Source organism: Rhinoraja longicauda, unplaced genomic scaffold (assembly GCF_053455715.1).
Source record: "Rhinoraja longicauda isolate Sanriku21f unplaced genomic scaffold, sRhiLon1.1 Scf000533, whole genome shotgun sequence".
Taxonomy (NCBI): domain Eukaryota; kingdom Metazoa; phylum Chordata; class Chondrichthyes; order Rajiformes; family Arhynchobatidae; genus Rhinoraja; species Rhinoraja longicauda.
The window spans coordinates 19,036-40,000 of record NW_027601750.1 but is presented as its reverse complement, the minus strand read 5'-3'; the positions used below and the strand labels follow the sequence as shown (position 1 = coordinate 40,000).

Here is a 20,965-nt window from a genome sequence, read left to right as displayed (position 1 = left end):
AAAATGTCACCTATTCCTTTTCTCCAGAGATACTGCCTGACCCGCTGAATTACTCCAGCACTTTGTACCTGTCCACATTCTCCAGAGATGCTGCCTGACCCGCTGAGTTATTCCAGCACTTTGTACCTGTCCACATTCACCAGAGATGCTGACTGACCAGCTTAGTTACTCCAGCACCTTGTACCTGTCCACATTCTCCAGAGATGCTGACTGACCAGCTTAGTTACTCCAGCAGTTTGTACCTGTCCACATTCTCCAGAGATGCTGACTGACCAGCTTAGTTACACCAACACCTTGTACCTGTCCACATTCTCCAGTGATGCTGCCTGACCCTCTGAGTTACTCCACCTTCTTGTGTCTACCTTAGGATAAGACAGTCACTGATAAATCTAATGGTTAATAACGTTCCTAAGAGAGACGTGGGGAAATAAGGTCCTTGCTACTGTAGGGAATGCATATGGACAGGAAGGGTTCAGAGGGTGGGGGCCAAATATGGGCATTGGGACTAGCCCAGAATGCCAACATGGTTGGTATGGAGTAGATGGGCAGAAGGGCCTGTTTCCATGCTGTATATGACTTCGTCAAGGGTGGAGATGAGTTTACAAAGAAGCTAGAAAAACCTGCAAAGGCCAGAGGAATGCACATTTAGTATTAGTACTGGTTTTTATTGTTATGTGTACTAAGATACAGTGAAAAGCTATGTTTTGTGCTACGCAAGCAGATTAAACCATTCATGAGGAAAACAAGATGTGCAGAAGAGAAAATAAAGAGGGCGCCGAATATAATGCCACAGCGACAGAGAAAGTGCAGGTGAAAAAAGTGCAAGGGCTGCAATGAAGTAGATTGGAAGGTAGGTCTTTTGTCCCTGGCTTATAAGAGGTGCAACCAAGTGTGTGATAACAGCAGGGAAGAAGCTTTTTCTGAATCTGGTGTGATGTGCTTTCAGCTTTTGTATCTGATGCCCGATGGGAGTAGGGAGAAGAGAGAATGACCGGGTTGTGAGTGGTACTTGTTTATATTGGCTGCTTTACCGAGGCAACGAGAAGTGTAGATAAAATCACTGTTAGCAATGTACACCGATCAGCCAAAACATTATGACCACTGACAGGTGAAGTGAATAACATTGATTATCTTGTTACAATGGCACCTGTCAAGGGGTGGGATATATTAGGCAGCAAGTGAACATTCAGTTCTTGAAGTTGACGTGTTGGATGCAGGAGAAATGGGCAGGAGTAAAGACCCGAGTGACTTTGACAAGGGCCAAATTGTTATAGCTGGACAACTGGGTCAGAGCATCTGCGAAACAGCCAGGCTTGTGGGGTGCTCCCGGTCAGCAGTGGCGAGTACCGACCTACAGTGGTCCGAGGAGGGACAAACCACAAACCGGCAACAGGGTGTTGGGCGCCCAAGGCTCATCGATGCACGAGGGCAGTGATGGCATCCTGATGCACTGTGGGAAGACGACAAGCCGGTGAAGGGAGTGTGATGCTCTGGGCAATGTTCTGCTGGGAAACCCTGGGTCCAGCCATTCATGGTGGACGTCATTTTGACTCGTGCCACCTACCTAGACATCATTGAAGACCAGGTACACCGCTTCATGGCAATGGTATTCCCTGATGGCAGTGGCCTCTTTCAGCAGGATAATGCGCCCTGCCACACTGCACACATTGTTGGGGAATGGTTTGAGGAACAATGATGAAGTGTTCACGGTGTTGCCCTGGCCTCCAAATTCTCCAGATCTCAATCCGATTGAGCATCTGTGGGATGTGCCGGATCGACAAGTCTGATCCACGGCGGCTCCACCTCGCATCTTACAGGACTTGAAGGATCTGCTGCTAATGTTTTGGTGCCAGATACCACAGGGCTCCTTCAGGGGGCTTGGAGAGTCCATGCCTCGGCGGGTCGGCGCAGTTTTGGCGGCACACGGAGGACCAACAGCATATTAGGCAGGTGGTCATTGTGTTTTGGCTCATCAGTGTATATGGGCAATGCAAACCTAATAATAGCGCAAAAACTGGAGGTATCGTAATCGTCAGAAATGAGCCGAGGCTCCTGATGCTGCGGTGTGTGTGTGTGTGTGTGTGTGTGTGAACAGGGAACGTGTACAGTTCATGTTATTCCCCACTCACTGCTGAGCATCTGATGTTGAGTGATTATACAAAGCACTTACCAATAACATTGAGCCGTGTTACAGGGAGGTAGTTGGCACGCCATCCGTCAGCAAATTCAACTCTGAAAACGTAGGGACCAGTGTCATCCTGTGTGACGTTGTCTATAACCAGGGAACAGTCGTTGTCTCTCAGATCTCCAGACAGCCGGGTCCGATGGCGAAACTTTGATAATTCTAGTCTGGGATTCCCGGAGTGGAAGGCTACAGAAGCGTCCTTGCTCGGCCGCTCACTGTTATACCAGATTCCCATCCGATCTTTATTCCTGTGAGTCGGCGGGTAAGTGTAGTGACACGGAATCCGTGCACACAAACCATTCTGCACTGTCACATGTCCTGGATTGTCCGCAGGCCACAGTTGTCCCGACACCTCCGCTGAGGAGAGAAGGAACAATCTTTAGTACTGTGCAGGAAGGAACTGCAGATCCTGGTTTAAACTGAAGATAGACACAAAGTGCTGGAGTAACTCAGTGGGACAGGCAGCCTCTCTAGAGAGAAGGAACGGGTGACGTTTTGGGTCGAGACCCTTCTTCAGACTGGAGTCAGAGGAGAGGGAAATGGGATACAGAGACGGTGATGTGGAGAGATAGAGAACAAATAAATGAAATTTTTGCAAAAAAGGAATGATGATAAAGGAAATAGACCATTATTAGCTGTTTATAGACACAAAATGTTGGAGCAACTCAGCGGGGCAGGCAGCATCTCTGGAGAAAAGGAATGGGGGACGTTTCAGGTTGTGACCTTTCAGATTGTTAGCTGTTTGCGAGGTGAGAACGAGAAGCTGGTACACATCTTGCGCCCCCTCACCACCCCTCCATTTAGTGTGGCTCTCCCTCCTCACTGCCCCTCCCACATTGTATCACTCTCTCCTCACCACCCCTCCCACAGCGCCACGCTCCCTCCTCACCACCCCTCCCACAGCACGGAGCTCCCTCCTCACTGCCCCTCCCACAGCCCGGCACTCCCTCACTGCCCCTCCCACAGCCCGGCACTCCCTCACTGCCCCTCCCACAGCACGGCACTCCCACCTCACCGCCCCTCCCACAGCACGGCACTCACTCCTCACCACCCCTCCCACAGCACGGCACTCCCTTCTCACCGCCCCTCCCACAGCACGGCACTCCCTTCTCACCGCCCCTCCCACACTGTATCACTCCCTCCTCACCACCCCTCCCACAGCACGGCACTCCCTCCTCACTGCCCCTCCCACAGCACGGAGCTCCCTCCTCACTGCACCTCCCACAGCACGGAGCTCCCTCCTCACCGCCCCTCCCACAGCACGGCACTCCCTCCTCACTGCCCCTCCCACAGCACGGAGCTCCCTCCTCACCACCCCTCCCACAGCACGGCGTTCCCTCCTCACCACCCCTCCCACAGCCCGGCACTCTCTCCTCACCGCCCCTCCCGCAGTGCAGTGCTCCCTCCTTTGCTACACTATATTCCACCTGCCACTTCTCTGCCCACTCTCCCAACCTGTCCAAATCCTTCTGCAGAGTCCCTGCTTTCTCTACACTACCTGCCCCTCCACCTATTTTTGTATCATCCACAAACTTGGCCACAAATCCTTCAATCCCGCTCGTCCAAATCATTAATATACAGCATGAAGAATAGTGGTGTGTCGGGAGGAACTGCAGATGCTGGTTGAAACCAAAGAAAGACACAAAAATCTGGAGTAACTCAGGGGAGCAGGCAGCATCTCTGGAGAGAAGGAATGGGTGACGTTTCGGGTCGAGACCCTTCTTCAGACTGAGAGTCACGGGAAAGCGAACGAGAGATATAGACAATGATGTAGAGCAAAACAGAACAAAGAATGAAAGATATGCAAAGGAGTAACGATGATAAAGAAAACAGGCCATTGTTCACTGTTTGTTGGGTGAAAATGAGAAGCTGGTGCGACTTGGGTAGGAGAGAGATAGAGAGAGGGGGAATGCAGGGGTTACTTGAAGTTAGAGAAATCAATATTCATACCGAAGGTAGACACAAAATGCTGGAGTAACTCAGCGGGTCAGGCAGCATCTCTGGAGAGAAGGAATGGGTGACCTTTCGGGTTGAGACCCTTCTACAGTCTGAAGAAGGGTCTCGACCCGAAACGTCACCCATTCCTTCTCTCCAGAGATGCTGCCTGACCCGCTGAGTTATTCCAGCGTTTTATGTCTACCTTCGATTTAAACCAGCATCTGCAGTTCTTTCCTACTGAATATTCATACCACTGGGTTGTAAGCTGCCCAAGCGAAATATGAAATGCTGTTCCTCCAATTTGCGCTGGGCCTCACTCTGACAGTGGAGGAGGCCCAGAGCAGAAAGGTCAGTGTGGGAATAGGAGGGGGAGTTAAAGTGTTTGGCAACCGGGAGATCGGGTAGGTCCAGGCGGACTGAGCGAAGGTGTTCAGCGAAACGATCGTAGCGGTCCCAGCCCCGAACCTTGCGGAACTCCGCTAGTCACCGACCAGTAAAAGCCCCCTCGCCAGAAAACACCTGAGTTGCTGCTGATGGTACCTTGGAGAAGGGTCAGGAGGAAGAACGATCTCCCGATCATCGTCCGATCCCAGATATCCCGTCAGTGTCCCGATCTCCTGGCCTGGAAGAGAAAGTAATTGCAGTAAAACTCCAGCGACCAATCTATCTATCTATCTATATACTAAAACTCTCGTTTATTTGTTTGTTTGTTCCTGAACTACAGCCAAAACGGTACACGATAGCGCAACAATTTTAGGCCCACCTTACTCACCGTTGTTCCTTTTTGTGCAAATAGAAGAAGTTTCAGGGAAATCGGTGCTATATTTTTTAAATTATTCACATTTTAAACTTTAAATCTATATCCGAGGGAGGGAGGGGGGGAGGAGGGTGGATAAGGGGGGTTGAGGGGGATGGAGGTTGAGGGGAGGGGAAGGGGGAAGAGGAAGAGGGAGGGGGTGGAGGGAGTGGGAGGGGAGGGGAGGGTAGGAGGGGCCAGGGGTGGAGGAAGGAGGGAGGGAGGGAGCGGTGTGGAGGGGAGGGTGGGGGGGAAAGAGAGGGTGCTGCACCAATACAGGAGAGGTTTGGGCCCAACTGGTCCACTTGCTCTAGTGTATTACTAAAACTCTCATCTTGTTTGTTTGTCCGTACGTACCCCAAATACAGCCAAAATGGTACACGATAGCGCAACAATTTTAGGCCCAACTTACTCACCATTGGCCTGCGGTTCAAATGGCTGCTTTATTTTAAAAGTTATCCACCTTTTAAACTTTAAAATATAACTTTTTAAACTTTCATAAATTTGATTGGCTCTACCACCTCCCCCCACGTGGGGTCCGGCACATCCTGATTGGCTACCTCCATGTTTGACATCACAATGGGAACCCAACGGGTCCGTGCCTGCGCAGTTGGGGCCCGTTGATCTAATACTTACGCAAGATGGCCGCCGGATCCTTGCGTGCGCAGTTGGGGGAGGGTTGCCACTCGGAGGGCGGCAGGACCAGCCCGAGTGACGGGAGTGGCAGCCAATGAGGGGGGGGATGAGAGATCTCCTGCTGCTGGGCACCGCGATGGCCGCCCGGGGCCGCAATGAGTGGCTCCCTCCCTTTTCCTCTCCACCTTCGTCCGCCCCCGGCATCGGGGGAGTTTTAAGGGGAGTTGAGGGGGGATGGAGTGAGTAAGTGTCTTTAGAATCTCAGCTCTCCCATGCCGGGTGATCTGACCCTAGGTCAGGGCTGGTCCAACCTTCTGCGGCTTGGAGCTTCCCGACATCGGTGTCTACCCGAGACTATGAGCTCCTCGATGTTGAAGTCTGCAGGCCGTGGTTGGAGCGTCGATCCCAGGCAAAGGATCACAGGCTCTGATGGAAAGTCCTCGGCCCCATGGTGGGGCTCAAAGTCAGTCCCGAGCAAGGCCTCCAGCTCCATGATGTTAGGCCACAGAGCGACCAGAGATACCATCTGGAAAACAATTGCATCTCCGGCATTTGAGCCCCGTATCTGAGGAAGGATGTGCTGGCTCTGGAGAGGATCCAGAGGAAGTTTACAAGAACGATCCCAGGAATGAGTGGGTTTGCATATGATGAGCGTTTGTCGGCACTGGGCCTGTGCTCGCTGGAGTTTAGAAGAATGAGGGGAACATCATTGAAACTTACTGAATAGTGAAAGGCTTGGAGAGAGTGGATGGGACCAGGATATTTCGAATAGTGGGAGAGGTCACAGCCTCAGAATTAAAGGACGTTCTTTTATGAAGGACATGAGGAGGAATTTCTTTAGTCAGAGGGTGGCGAATCTGTGGAATTCTTTGCCACAGAAGGATGTGGAGGCCAAGTCAAGGTTTAAAGGTCAGTTTATTGTCACATGTACCAATTGAGGTACAATGAAATTTAAATTACCATACAGCCATACTAAAAAATTAGTACGGGTGTCAGGGGTTATGGGGAGAAGGCAGGAGAATGGGGTTAGGAGTGACAGATCAGCCATGATTTAGAAACATCGAAAATAGGTGCAGGAGTAGGCCATTTGGCCCTTCGAGCCTGCACCGCCATTCAATATGATCATGGCTGATCATCCAGCTCAGTAACGTGTACCTGCCTTCTCTCCATACCCCCTGATCCCTTTAGCCACAAGGGCCACATCTAACTCCCTCTTAAATATAGCCAATGAACTGGCCTCAACTACCTTCTGTGGCAGAGAATTCCACAGACACCACTCTCTGTGTGAAGAAATGTTTTCTCATCTCGGTCCTAAAAGACTTCCCCCTTATCCTTAAGCTGTGACCCCTGGTTCTGGACATCCCCAACATCGGGAACAATCTTCCCGCATCTAGCCTCTCCAACCCCTTAAGAATTTTATATGTTTCAATAAGATCCCCCCTCAGTCTTCTAAATTCCAGCGAGTACAAGCCCAGTCTATCCAGTCTTTCTTCATATGAAAGTCCTGCCATTCCAGGGATCAATCTGGTGAACCTTCTGTACTCCCTCTAAGGCTAGAATGTCTTTCCTCAGATTAGGAGACCAAAACTGTACACAATACTCCAGGTGCGGTCTCACCAAGGCACTGTACAACTGCAGCAGAACCTCCCTGCTCCTAAACCCAAATCCTCTTGCTATGAATGCCAACATTACATTGGCTTTCTTCACTGCCTGCTGCACCTGCACGCTTGCTTTCAATGACTGGTGCACCATGACACCCAGGTCACGTTGCATCTCCCCTTTTCCTAATCGGTCACCATTCAGGTCATACTCTGCTTTCCTGTTCTTGCCGCCAAAGTGGATAACCTCACATTTATCCAAATTATATTGCATCTGCCATGCATTTGCCCACTCTCCTAATCTATCCAAGTCACTCTGCAGCCTCCTAGCATCCTCCTCGCAGCTAACACTGCCACCCAGCTTCGTGTCATCCGCAAACTTAGAGATATTGCATTCAATTCCCTCGTCCAAATCCTACTTCCATAAGCACTCTGGGATGCAGCCTATCTGGCCCTGGGGATTTATCGGCCTTTAATCCATTTAATTTACCTAACACCACTTCCCGACTAACCTGGATTACCCTCAGGCGGGATAGACAGAAAGGAAAAGTAGGTGGGGTAGCGTTACTGGTTAGAGAGGAGATTAAAGTAGTGGAAAGGAAGGACATTAGCTTGGAGGAAGTGGAATCGATATGGGCTGAGCTACGAAACAGTAAGGGGCAGAAAACGCTAGTGGGAGTTGTGTACAGGCCACCTAACAGCAGTAGTGAGGTTGGGGATGGCATCACCTCCCGTCTGGACTACTGCAACAGCCTCCTCTATGGCGCACCCTCAATAATCATCAGTAAACTTCAATACATTCAAAACTCCGCTGCCCGTCTACTCACCCACACCCCGATCCGTGACCATATCACCCCCGTCCTTTACAAACTCCACTGGCTCCCCATCCCCCAGAGAATCCAGTTCAAAATCCTCCTCATGACCTACAAAGCCCTCCATAACCTGGCCCCATCCTACCTGACCGACCTCCTCCACAGGCACACTCCCACCTGCACCCTCCGCTCTGCTGCTGCCAATCTCCTGTCCCCCCACATCCGGACCAAACTCAGATCCTGGGGGGACAGGGCTTTCTCCATCGCTGCTCCCACCCTATGGAATTCACTACCTCAAACCATCAGAGACTCCTCCACACTCACCACATTCAAAACATCACTGAAGTCTCACCTCTTCAGTACTGCCTTCAACCACTGAAGGTCACCCCACCCTCTGTCTCCTTTCTCTGTTCGTTTACTTATTTATCTATTTATTCACTTCCCTATGTTCTCTAAATCCCTGTAAAGCATCTTTGAGTGTTTGAAAAGCGCTATGTAAATGTAATGTATTATTATATTATTATTATTATTATCAAGCAGGAAATTAGAAATGCATGCACTAAAGGTGCAGCAGTTATAATGGGTGACTTCAATCTACATATAGATTGGGTGAACCAAACTGGCAGGGGTGCTGAGGAAGAGGATTTCTTGGAATGTTTGAGAGATGGTTTTCTAAACCAACATGTCGAGGAACCAACGAGAGAACAGGCCATTCTAGACTGGGTATTGAGTAATGAGGAAGGGTTAGTTAGCAGTCTTGTTGTGCGAGGCCCCTTGGGCAAGAGTGATCATAATATGGTAGAGTTCTTCACTAGGATGGAGAGTGACAAAGTCAATACAGAAACAAGTGTTCTGAACTTAAAGAAAGGTAACTTTGAGGGTATGAGGCGTGAATTGTCCAAGATAGACTGGCGATTGATGCTGAAAGGGTTGACGGTGGACATGCAATGGAAGGCATTTAAAGGTCGCATGGATGAACTACAACAAGTGTTCATCCCAGTTTGGCAAAAGAACAAACCAGGAAAGGTAGTGCATCCGTGGCTAACAAGGGAAATCAAGGATAGTATTAAAACAAAAGATGAAGCATACAGATTAGCCAGAAAAAGTAGCATACCAGAGGACTGGGAGAAATTCAGAGTCCAGCAGAGGAGGACAAAGGGCTTAATTAGGAAAGGGAAAATAGACTATGAGGGGAAAACTGGCAAGGAACATAAAAACAGACTGCAAAAGCTTTTATAGATATGTCAAGAGAAAAAGATTAGTTAAGGCAAATGTAGGTCCCTTGCAGTCGGAAACAGGTCAAGTCAAGTCAAGTCAAGTCAATTTTATTTGTATAGCACATTTAAAAACAACCCACGTTGACCAAAGTGCTGTACATCTGATTAGGTACTAAGGAAAAAAATGAAACATACAGTAGCACGTAAACAGTTCACAGCGCCTCCTCAATGAGCCTCAAACGCTAGGGAGTAGAAATAGGTTTTGAGCCTGGACTTAAAGGAGTCGATGGAGGGGGCAGTTCTGATGGGGAGAGGGATGCTGTTCCACAGTCTAGGAGCTGCAACCGCAAAAGCGCGGTCACCCGAGCTTAAGCCTAGACCGCGGGATAGTGAGTAGCCCCAAGTCGGCCGACCTGAGGGACCTGGAGTTAGAGAGGGGGGTTAGAAGATTTTTGATGTGGGGGGGGGGAATGTCCATTTAGGGCTTTATACGTGAATAGGAGGAGCTTGAAGTTGATTCTGTACCGTACAGGGAGCCAGTGGAGAGAGGCCAGAATCGGGGTGATGTGGTCCCTTTTACGGGTACCCGTCAGGAGTCTTGCTGCGGCGTTTTGGACCAGTTGCAGGCGGGACAGGGAAGTTTGGCTGATCCCAGTGTATAGGGAGTTGCAGTAGTCTAGGCGGGAGGAAATGAAAGCGTGAATGATTTTTTCTGTGTCGTCGAATTGGAGGAAAGGTTTGATCATAGGGAACAAGGAGATGGCAGACCAATTGAACAAATACTTTGGTTCTAACTTCACTAAGGAAGACATAAACCGTCTGCCGGAAATAGCGGGGGACCGGTGGTCTAATGAGATGGAAGAACTGAGGGAAATCCAGGTTAGTCGGGAAGTGGTGTTAGGTAAAGTAAATGGATTGAAGGCAGATAAATCCCCAGGGCCAGATAGGCTGCATCCCAGAGTGCTTAAGGAAGCAGCCTCAGAAATAGTTGATGCATTAGTGATAATTTTTCAAAACTCTTTAGATTCTGGAGTAGTTCCTGAGGACTGGAGGGTCGCTAATGAAACCCCACTTTTTAAAAAGGGAGGGAGAGAGAAAACGGGGAATTATAGACCAGTTAGCCTAACATCGGTAGTGGGGAAAATGCTAGAGTCAGTTATTAAAGATGTGATAGCATCACATTTGGAAAGTGGTGAAATCATCGGACAAAGTCAGCATGGATTTATGAAAGGCAAATCATGTCTGACGAATCTTATAGAATTTTTCGAGGATGTAACTAGTAGAGTGGATAAGGGAGAACCAGTCGATGTGTTATATCTGGACTTTCAGAAGGCCTTGGACAAGGTCCCACATAGGAGATTGGTGTACAAACTTAAAGCACACGGTATTGAGGGTTCAGTTTTGAGGTGGATAGAAAATTGGTTGGCGGACAGGAAGCAAAGAGTAGGAATAAACGGGTCCTTTTCGGAATGGCAGGCAGTGACTAGTGGGGTACCGCAAGGCTCAGTGCTGGGACCCCAGTTATTTACAGTGTATATTAATGATTTGGACGAGGGAATTGAATGCAACATCTCTAAGTTTGCGGATGACACGAAGCTGGGTGGCAGTGTTAGCTGCGAGGAGGATGCTAGGAGGCTGCAGATTTACTTGGATAGATTAGGCGAGTGAGCAAATGCATGGCAGATGCAATATAATGTGGATAAATGTGAGGTTATCCACTTTGGCGGCAAGAAAAGGAAAGCAGAGTATTACCTGAATGGTGACCGATTGGGAGAAGGGGAGATGCAACGTGACCTGCGTGTCATGGTGCACCAGTCATTGAAAGCAAGCATGCAGGTGCAGCAGGCAGTGAAGAAAGCGAATGGTATGTTGGCATTCATAGCAAGAGGATTTGAGTTTAGGAGCAGGGAGGTTCTGCTGCAGTTGTACAGGGCCTTGGTGAGACCGCACCTGGAGTATTGTGTGCAGTTTTGGTCTCCTAACCTGAGGAAAGACGTTCTTGCCTTAGAGGGAGTACAGAGAAGGTTCACCAGATTAATCCCTGGGATGGCGGGACTTTCATATGAGGAAAGACTGAATAGACTGGGCTTGCACTCGCTGGAATTTAGAAGACTGAGGGGGGATCTTATAGAAACATATAAAATTCTTAAGGGGTTGGAGAGGCTAGATGCGGGAAGATTGTTCCCGATGTTGGGGGAGTCCAGAACCAGGGGTCACAGCTTAAGGATAAGGGGGAAGTCTTTTAGGACCGAGATGAGAACGTTTTTCTTCACACAGAGAGTGGTGAATCTGTGGAATTCTCTGCCACAGAAGGTAGTTGAGGCCAGTTCATTGGCCATATTTAAGAGGGAGTTAGATGTGGCCCTTTTTGCTAAAGAGATCAGGGTGTATGGAGAGAAGGCAGGTACAGGCTACTGAGCTGGATGGTCAGCCATGATCATATTGAATGGCGGTGTAGGCTCGAAGAGCCGAATGGCCTACTCCTGCACCTATTTTCTATGTTTCTATGTTCCTCCATCTCGTTAGACCCCCGGTCCCCTGCTATTTCCGGCAGATTGTTTATGTCTTGCCTAGTGAAGACAGAACCAAAGTAGTTGTTCAATTGGTCTGCCATCTCCTTGTTCCCTACGATCAATTCACCTGTTTCCGACTGCAAGGGACCTACATTTGTCTTAACTAGTCTTTTTCTCTTCACATATCTATAAAAGCTTTTGCAGTCAGTTTTTATGTTCCCTGCCAGTTTTCTCTCATAATCTATTTTCCCTTTCCTAATTAAGCCCTTTGTCCTCCTCTGATGGACTCTGAATTTCTCCCAGTCCTCCGGTATGATAATTTTTCTGGCTAATTTATTTTCTTCCTCTTTTGTTTTAATACTATCCTTGATTTCCCTTGTTAGCCACGGATGCACTACCTTTCCTGGTTTGTTCTTTTGCCAAACTGGGATGAACAATTGTTGTAGTTCATCCATGCAATCTTTAAATGCCTTCCATTGCATGTCCACCGTCAACCCTTTAAGTATAAATTGCCAGTCTATCTTGGACAATTCACATCTCATACCCTCAAAGTTACCTTTCTTTAAGTCCAGAACACTTGTTTCTAAATTGACTTTGTCACTCTCCATCCTAATGAAGAACTCCACCATATTATGGTCACTCTTGCCCAAGGGGCCTCGCACAACAAGACTGCTAACTAACCCTTCCTCATTACACAATACCCAGTCTAGAATGGCCTGCTCTCTCGTTGGTTCCTCGACATGTTGGTTTAGAAAACCATCTCGCAAACATTCCAAGAAATCCTCTTCCTCAGCACCCCTGCCAATTTGGTTCACCCAATCTATATGTAGATTGAAGTCACCCATTATAACTGCTGCACCTTTAGTGCACGCATTTATAATTTCCTGTTTGACGCCATCCCCAACCTCACTACTGCTGTTAGGTGGCCTGTACACAACTCCCACTAGCGTTTTCTGCCCCTTAGTGTTTCGCAACTCTACCCATATCGATTCCACATCCTCCAAGCTAATGCAGGGCCGTTTTTACAGCATTATGGGCCCCCGGGCAAAGCAGTGTACTGGGGCCCCTACCATTACTCTCCCCCACCCCCCTTTCCCTACCAGCCCCCCCTACCAGCACTTACCGAAAAGCACTTAGCGATGGACTTAGGGTGCTACATTGTTGCGAAAAGCACTTACAGATCGCTGTGAGAAGCACTTAGTGACCGAAAATGTTGCAAAAAAAGCACTTATTAAACCTACATTTTTAAAGTAGTATTTATTTATTGCAAGTCACTTAACATACACAGATCAGCATGGGGCCCTATGCTAGTGAGCCCCCGGGCAAGTGCCCATCAGTCCCATGCGTTAAGACGGCCCTGAGCTAATGTCCTTCCTTTCCACTGCTTTAATCTCCTCTCTAACCAGCAACGCTACCCCACCTCCTTTTCCTTTCTGTCTATCCCGCCTGAATATAGAATATCCCTGGATGTTGAGCTCCCAGCCTTGGTCACCCTGGAGCCTTGTCTCCGTAATCCCAACTATATCATAATCATTAATAACTATCTCCACATTTAATTCATCCACCTTATTACGTATACTCCTTGCATTGAGACACAAAGCCTTCAGGCTTGTTTTTACAACTCTCTTACCCCTTATACAATTATGTTGAAAAGTGGCCCTTTTTGATTTTTGCCCTGGATTTGTCTGCCTGCCACTTTTACTTTTCACCTTGCTACCTATTGCTTCTACCCTCATTTTACACCACTCTGTCTCTCTGCTCCTGCTCCCATCCCCCTGCCACATTAGTTTAAATCCTCACCGACAGCATTAGCAAACACTCCCCCTAGGACATTGGTTCCATTCCAGCTCAGGTGCAGACCGTCCTGTTTGTACTGGTCCCACCTCTCCCAGAACTGGTTCCAATGTCCTAAAAATTTGAATCCCTCCCCCTTGCACCATTTTTCAAGCCACGTATTCATCTGAAATATCCTCCTATTCCTACTCTGACTAGCACGTGGCACTGGAGTTAACCAGAAATTATTACCTTCGAGGTCCTACTTTTAAGTTTAGCTCCTAGCTCTCTAAAATCACCTTGTAGGACCTCATCCCGTTTTTTACCTAAATCGTTGATGCCAATGTGCACCACGACAACTGGCTGCTCACCCTCCCCCTCCAGAATGTCCTGCAGCAGCTCAGAGATATCCCTGACCCTTGCACCAGGGAGGCAACATATCATCCTGGAGTCTCGTTTGCGGCCGCAGAAACGCCTATCTATTCCCCTTACAATTGAATCCCCTAGCACTATAGCCCTTCCACTCTTTTTCCTCCCCTCATTTGCCGCAGAGCCACCCACGGTGCCATGAACTTGGCTGCTGCTGCCTTCCCCTGATGAGCCATCTCCCCCAACAGTATCCAAAATGGCATATCCGTTTAGGAGGGAGATGACCGCAGGGGACTCCTTCACTACCTGCCTACTGCTACGCTGGCTAGTGGCCACCCGTTTCCTTTCTGTCCGCTTATCTTTTCCCTGCGGTGTGGCCAACTCACTGTACGTGCTATCCACGACCTTCTCAGCATCGTGGATGCTCCAGAATGAGTCCAACCGCAGCTCCAACCGTTCAATGCGGTCTACCAGGAGCTGCAGCTGGACACACTTCCTGCACACGTAGTCATCAGGGACACCGACAATATCCCTGATCTCCCACATGTTGCAGGATGAGCATTCCACGGGGCCGATCTCACCTGACATGTCTTACCCCCAAATTAAATCAAATCCCTCTTAATCCTTTAAACTGTATCTTTACTAAAAAGCACTGAATCCTTAACTCACTGAACCCTTAACTCACTGAACCCTTAACTCACTGAACCCTTAAATCACTGAACCCTTAACTCACTGAACCCTTAACTCACTGAACCCTTAACTCACTGAACCCTTAAATAACTGACCCCTTAACTCACTGAACCCTTAACTCACTCAACCCTTAACTCACTCAACCCTTAACTCACTGAACCCTTAACTCACTGAACCCTTAACTCACTGAACCCTTAACTCACTCAACCCTTAACTCACTGAACCCTTAACTCACTGAACCCTTAACTCACTGAACCCTTAACTCACTGAACCCTTAACTAAAAGTACGAACAAAAAGCAGAAATACAACCCCGGGGTTACGCCCAATCAGCTGCTTCCTCTAGTCCGCTTCCACCAATCAGCGGCTTCCTCCAGACCACTTCTTCTGAAATGTGTGGGAACGTTTTTATCTCCAACCGTCTCCAACCGCTCCTGGGCCTCTGGGTGAACAAGCCCCGCGCTCGGTTTTTAAACCTACCGCCCGGACGCTGCTCCAACCGCCTCCAACCGCTCCTGGGCGGTTACAAGAACGATCCCAGGAATTTAATGGGCCGAATGGCCTAATTCTGTTCCTATCACTTATGACCATATGAGCAATCTAGTTGCCTTCCGTTGGCTTTTTAAAGCTTCCCAATGGTTAGACTTCCCGCTAATCTTTGCCAAGTAACATGATGGCGCACAGTGGCGCATCAGTAGAGTTGGTGCCTCACAACGCCAGAGACCCGACTTTGATCCCGACTACAGGTGCTGTCCGTACGGAGTTTGTACGTTCTCCCTGTGACCTGCGTGGGTTTTCTCCGGGATCTCCGGGTTTCATGCCACGCTCCCAAGACGTACAAAATACATTTTAACACGAACATCCACCCCAGTGACTCCTCTGCATTCCTCACTGTGATGGAAGGCAAAACAAAAGTTCAATCTCTTCCCTTGTTTGTTCTCCCGCGGTCGGGGGCCTCGAGCCTTCCATTGACGGGACGATCTTGGCTCCTGTAGCCGGTGGCGTTTGGGCCCTCCGTATCGGGGCGATCAAGCTCCTGCATCGGGGGGGAATCTCAGCTCAACCTACGCCGAGCGACCTGACCTTCTGCGGCTTGGAGCTTCCCGACATCGGTCTCTACCCGAGACTACGAGCTCCTCGATGTTGAAATCCACAGGCCGTTGCAGCGTCGATCCCAGGCAAGAGATCACAGGCTCTGATGGTAAGTCCACCGCCCCGTGGTGGGGCTCAAAGTCAATCCCGAGCAAGGCCTCCAGCTCCATGATGTTAGGCCGCAGAGCGACTGGAGATACGATATGATATTGAGCCCCGTATCTGAGGAAGGGTGTGCTGGCTCTGGAGAGGGTCCAGAGGATGGTTTACAAGAACGATCCCAGGAATGAGTGGGTTAGCATATGATGAGCGTTTGTCGGCACTGGGCCTGTACTCACTGGAGTTTAGAAAAATGAGGGGAACATCATTGAAACTTACTGAATAGTGAAAGGCTTGGAGAGAGTGGATGTGGAGAGGATATTTCGAATAGTGGGAGAGGTCATAGCCTCAGAATTAAAGGACGTTCTTTTATGAATAGACAATAGACAATAGGTGCAGGAGTAGGCCGTTCGGCCCCTCGAGCCAGCACCACCATTCAATGTGATCATGGCTGATCATTTTCAATCAGTACCCCGTTCCTGCCTTCTCCCCATACCCCCTGACTCCACTATCCTTACGAGCTCTATTTAGCTCTCTCTTGAATGCATTCAGAGAATTGGCCTCCACTGCCTTCTGAGGCAGAGAATTCCACAGATTTACAACTCTCTGGCTGAAAAAGTTTTTCCTCATCTCCGTTCTAAATGGTCTACCCCTTATTCTTAAACTGTGGCCATGAGGAGGAATTTCTTTAGTCAGAGGGTGGCGAATCTGGAATTCTTTGCCACAGAAGGCCAAGTCAAGGTTTCAAGGTCAGTTTATTGTCACATGTACCAATTGAGGTACAATGAAATTTGAATTACCATACAGCCATACAAAAACATTAGTAAGGATATCAGGGTTTATGGGGAGAAGGCAAGAGAATGGAGTTAGGAGTGACAGATAAGCCATGATTTAATGGGCCGAATGGCCTAATTCTGCTCCTATCACATGACCTTACGAGCAACCTAGTTGCCTTCCGTTGGCTTTTTAAAGCTTCCCAATGGTTAGACTTCCCGCTAATCTTTGCCAAGTAACATGATGGCGCACAGTGGCGCAACGGGAGAGTTTCTGCCTCACAGCGCCAAGACCCGACTTCGATCCTGAGTACAGGTGCTGTCTGTACGGAGTTTGCACGGTCTCCCTGTGACCTGCGTGGGTTTTCTCCGGGATCTCCGGTTTCATTCCACACTCCAAAGTCGTAGGTTAATTAGGCTTCAGTAAAAAAAAAAAAATTGTCCCAAGTGTGTGTAAGATAGCTTTGGTCAGTGGTCGGCACGGATTCAGTGGGCCGATGGGCCTGTTTCCACGCTGTATCTCTAAACTAAACACAGAACTAGTGCGTGAACGGGCGATCGCTGGTCGGCACGGACTCGGTGGGCTGAAGGGCCTGTTTCCACGCGGTATCTCTAAACTAGAAAACTAAACTTAACTGGCATCAACGGCTACTGGTCTGCCATGTGGTTACGTTCCACAAGGTGCCCGGTACATGCATTAGGGAAGGTATCTGAGGAACAGCTTGGGCCTCTAAGCTGATCATTACTAACGTGGAAGTAAGAGACTATTCATACAGAGGTTGATGAGGGGTCGTGTGGGTTTGTGGACCAAGCTGCCGGAGGAAGTAGTTGAGGCAAGTACAATAGCAACATTTGGTTTACTTTAGTTCAGTTAAGAGATACAGCACGAAAACAGGCCCTTCGGCCCACCGAGTCCATGCCGGCCAACAATCACCCGTTCACACTCCAGTTCTATGCTTATTATATACAGTGCGGAAACAGGCCCACCGAGTCCACGCTGACCATCGATCTCCCGTTCACCCTCTAGTTCTACGTTTAGTTTGGCGATACGGCATCGAAACAGGTCCTTCCGCCCACCGAGTCCACGCTGACTATCGCTCACCCATTCACACACTAGTTCTGTGTTTAGTTTAGAGATACAGCGTGGAAACAGGTCCTTCGGCCCACCAAGTCCGCACCGACCAGCGATCCCCGCATACTAACGCTACCCTACACACGCTAGGGACTATTTATAATTAGACCAAGCCAATTAACCTACAAACCTGGAGTGTGGGTGGAAACTGGAGGTCCCGGTGAAAACCCACGCAGGTCACGGGGACAACGTACAAACTCCGTACAGATAGCACCCATAGTCAGGATCGAACCCGGGTCTGCTTTCTTGCAAACAGCCACATCTGCTTTCTTGGAATCTTACACTACCTTTAGGAAGGAGTGGGCGGATGCATGGCAGATGCAGTTTAATGTGGATAAATGTGAGGTTATCCACTTTGGTAGTAAGAACAGGAAGGCAGATTATTATCTGAACAGTGTCAAGTTATGAAAAGGGGAAGTACAAAGAGATATGGGTGTACTTGTTCATTAGTCACTGAAAGTAAGCATGCAGGTGCAGCAGGCAGTGAAGAAAGCTAATGGGATGTTCGCCTTCATGACAAGAGGATTTGAGTATAGAAGCAAAGAGGCCCTGCAGTTGTACAGGGCCCTAGTGAGACCGCACCTGGAGTACGGTGTGCAGTTTTGGTCTCCAAATTTGACGAAGGACATTCTTGCTATGGAAGTGCAGCGAAGGTTCACTAGGTTAATTCCCGGAATGGCGGGACTGTCGTATCTCGAAAGACTGGAGCGACAGGGCTTGTATACACTGGAATTTAGAAGGATGAGAGGGGATCTTTATTGAACAATATAAAATTATTAAGGGATTGGATACGCTAGAGGCAGGAAACATGTTCCCGATGTTGGGAGAGACCAGAACCAGGGGCCACCGTTTAAGAATAAGGGGTAGGCCATTTAGAATGGAAATGAGGAAAAACTTTTTCAGTCAGAGAGTTGTAAATCTGTGGAATTCTCTGCCGCAGAAGGCAGTGGAGGCCAATTCTCTGGATGCTTTCAAGAGTTAGATAGAGCTCTTAATGATAACAGAGACAGGGGGTATGGGGAGAAGGCAGGAGAATGGGGTTGAGAGGGAAAGATAGATCAGCCACGATTGAATGGCGGAGTGGACTCGATGGGCCAAATGGCCTAAATCTGCTCCTGTATCTCATGAACTTGGGAAAAGCTGCCTGAGCCTCTGAGTTCCATCAGCACATGGAGTGTTGATGCAGAATCCAGCATCTGTAGTCTTTTGTGTCTAGTGGGAGAAAGTATAATTTGCAAATTTTCAGGTGATATGGAAATTTGTGACGTTGTGGTTTGCAAGGCAGGTGGTGTAAAGTTGCAGCAGGATAAAGGTCATGGAGGGGATCAATATGCAGGTAGACTGGGAAATTCAAGTTGGTGCTGAATACCAAGAGAAGGCATTTGTGGAGTGTCTTTGAGATGGCTTCTCAGAGCAGCTTGTAATCGAGCATTCCAAGCAATTTGGTTTGGGATTGGTATTTGGGTGGCACAGTGGAGCAGTGGTAGAGCTGCTGCCTCACAGCGCCAGAGACCCGGGTTCGATCCTGACTATGGGTGCTGTCTGTACGGAGTTTGTACGTTCTCCCTGTGCTCCGGTTTCCTCCCACACTCCAAAGAGTTGTGTGCGGGGATCGCTGGTCAGAGCGGACTCGGTGGTCCGAAGGGCCTGTATGGGCTTTGTATCTCTAAACTCAACATAGAACTAGTGTGTGAATGGGCGATCGATGGTCGGCGCAGACTCAGTGGGCCGAAGGGCCTGTTTCCACTCTGTATCTCTAAAACTAAAACTAAGAACTAAAACTATTGTGTAACGAACCAGATTTGATCAGGGTGGTTCTTGGTTCTTGGTCCTCCAAAATATTCCAAATGGAATTTAAACTGGTGGGTGATTATGGTAAAAAACAGTTCGGAGGTAGTGACCATAAAATGGTTAACTGCTGAGGCTTTATAACATGCTGATCAGATCGCATATGGAGTTTAGGGAGCAGCTTTGGACCCTATATATGAGGAGGGATGTACTGGAGAGGGTCCAGAGGTTTATGACAATGATTACTTAACATATGTCGGCACAGGGCCTGTACTCGCTGGAGTTTAGAAGAATAAGGGGTAACCTCATTGAAATGTACCGAATAGTGAAAGGCTTGGATAGAGTGGGAGAGTCTAAGACCAGAGGGCACAGCCTCAGAATTAGACGTTTCTTTACGAAGGAGATGAGGAGGAATTTCTTTAGCCAGAGGGTGGTGAATCTGTGGGAGAAGGCAGGAGAATGGGGTTAGGAGGGAGAGAAGATCAGCCATGATTGAATGGCAGAGTGGACTTGATGGGCCGAATGGCCTAATTCTGCTCCTCTCACTTATGACTGTAAATATCACCAACAGCTGCATCAGCTACATTGAAGCTGTGGTCAATAAAGCACACTCATGTCTCATCTTGCCCAAAAGATGAAGGAAGTTGGGCATTTCTCCAGTGAGACAATGAAGTTGGGCATTTCTCACAGCAACCTCTCCACATGAACTGTGAAAGAACACTGTTGGGTTGCATCACACCTTGGTTTGGCAGCAGCTCTGCCCAAGACCACAAGAAATTACTGACAGCTTAGTTTAGAGATACGGTGCGGAAACAGGCCCCCTCGGCCCACCGAGTCCACGCCGACCAGCGATCACACGTTCACACACTAGTTCTATGTTTAGTTTAGCAATACAGCGCAGAAACAGGCCCTTCAGCCCACCAAGTCCGCGCTGACCAGCGATCACCCGTTCACACACTAGTTCTATGTTTAGTTTAGCAATACAGCGCAGAAACAGGCCCTTCAGCCCACCAAGTCCGCGCTGACCAGCGATCACCCGTTCACACACTAGTTCTGTGTTTAGTTTAGCGATACAGCACAGAAACAGGCCCTTCGGCCCACCGAGTCCATGCTGACCAACGATCCCCGCACACTAGCACTATCCGACACCAACTAGGGACAATTTACAATTTTGGCAAGCCGATTAGCCTAGAAACCTGCACGTCTTTGGAATGTGGGAGGAAACCAGAGGAAAGTCAAACAGGTCAAGAGCCCAGATTCAAGAATGTTTTATTGTCACATGTCCCAGATAGTACAATGAAATTCTTACTTGCAGCAGCACAAAGCAATATGTAAACAGGCAAACTCTGTACAGACAAACACCTGCAATCAGGATCGAACCCGGGTCTCTGGTGCTGTGAGGCAGCAACTCTACTGCTGCACCACCGTGCCCCCAACGTGGATATCACCCAGTCCATCACACAAAGCAGTCTCCCCACTCCACTCCCCGAAGGGCCCGTTAGAAAGCATTTTATCAGGATGCATCGCAGCTTGGTTGGGGAACAGTTCCATCCACG

At 48.8% G+C, this 20,965-nt stretch overlaps 1 protein-coding gene across 1 annotated transcript in view; it reads right to left on the bottom strand.

Moving 5' to 3' along the window:
* Positions 1 to 4,703, bottom strand: part of LOC144591056 (sialic acid-binding Ig-like lectin 13) — a 23,085-nt gene extending 18,382 nt beyond the window's left edge. The window contains exons 1-2 of the mRNA XM_078395391.1: positions 4,664 to 4,703; positions 2,171 to 2,542 (exon numbers count right to left, since the gene is read on the bottom strand). Of these exons, the coding sequence (XP_078251517.1) occupies positions 2,171 to 2,542; positions 4,664 to 4,703 (412 nt within the window). The remainder of the gene's footprint in view (positions 1 to 2,170; positions 2,543 to 4,663) is intronic.
* Between the last annotated feature and the right edge of the window lie 16,262 nt (positions 4,704 to 20,965).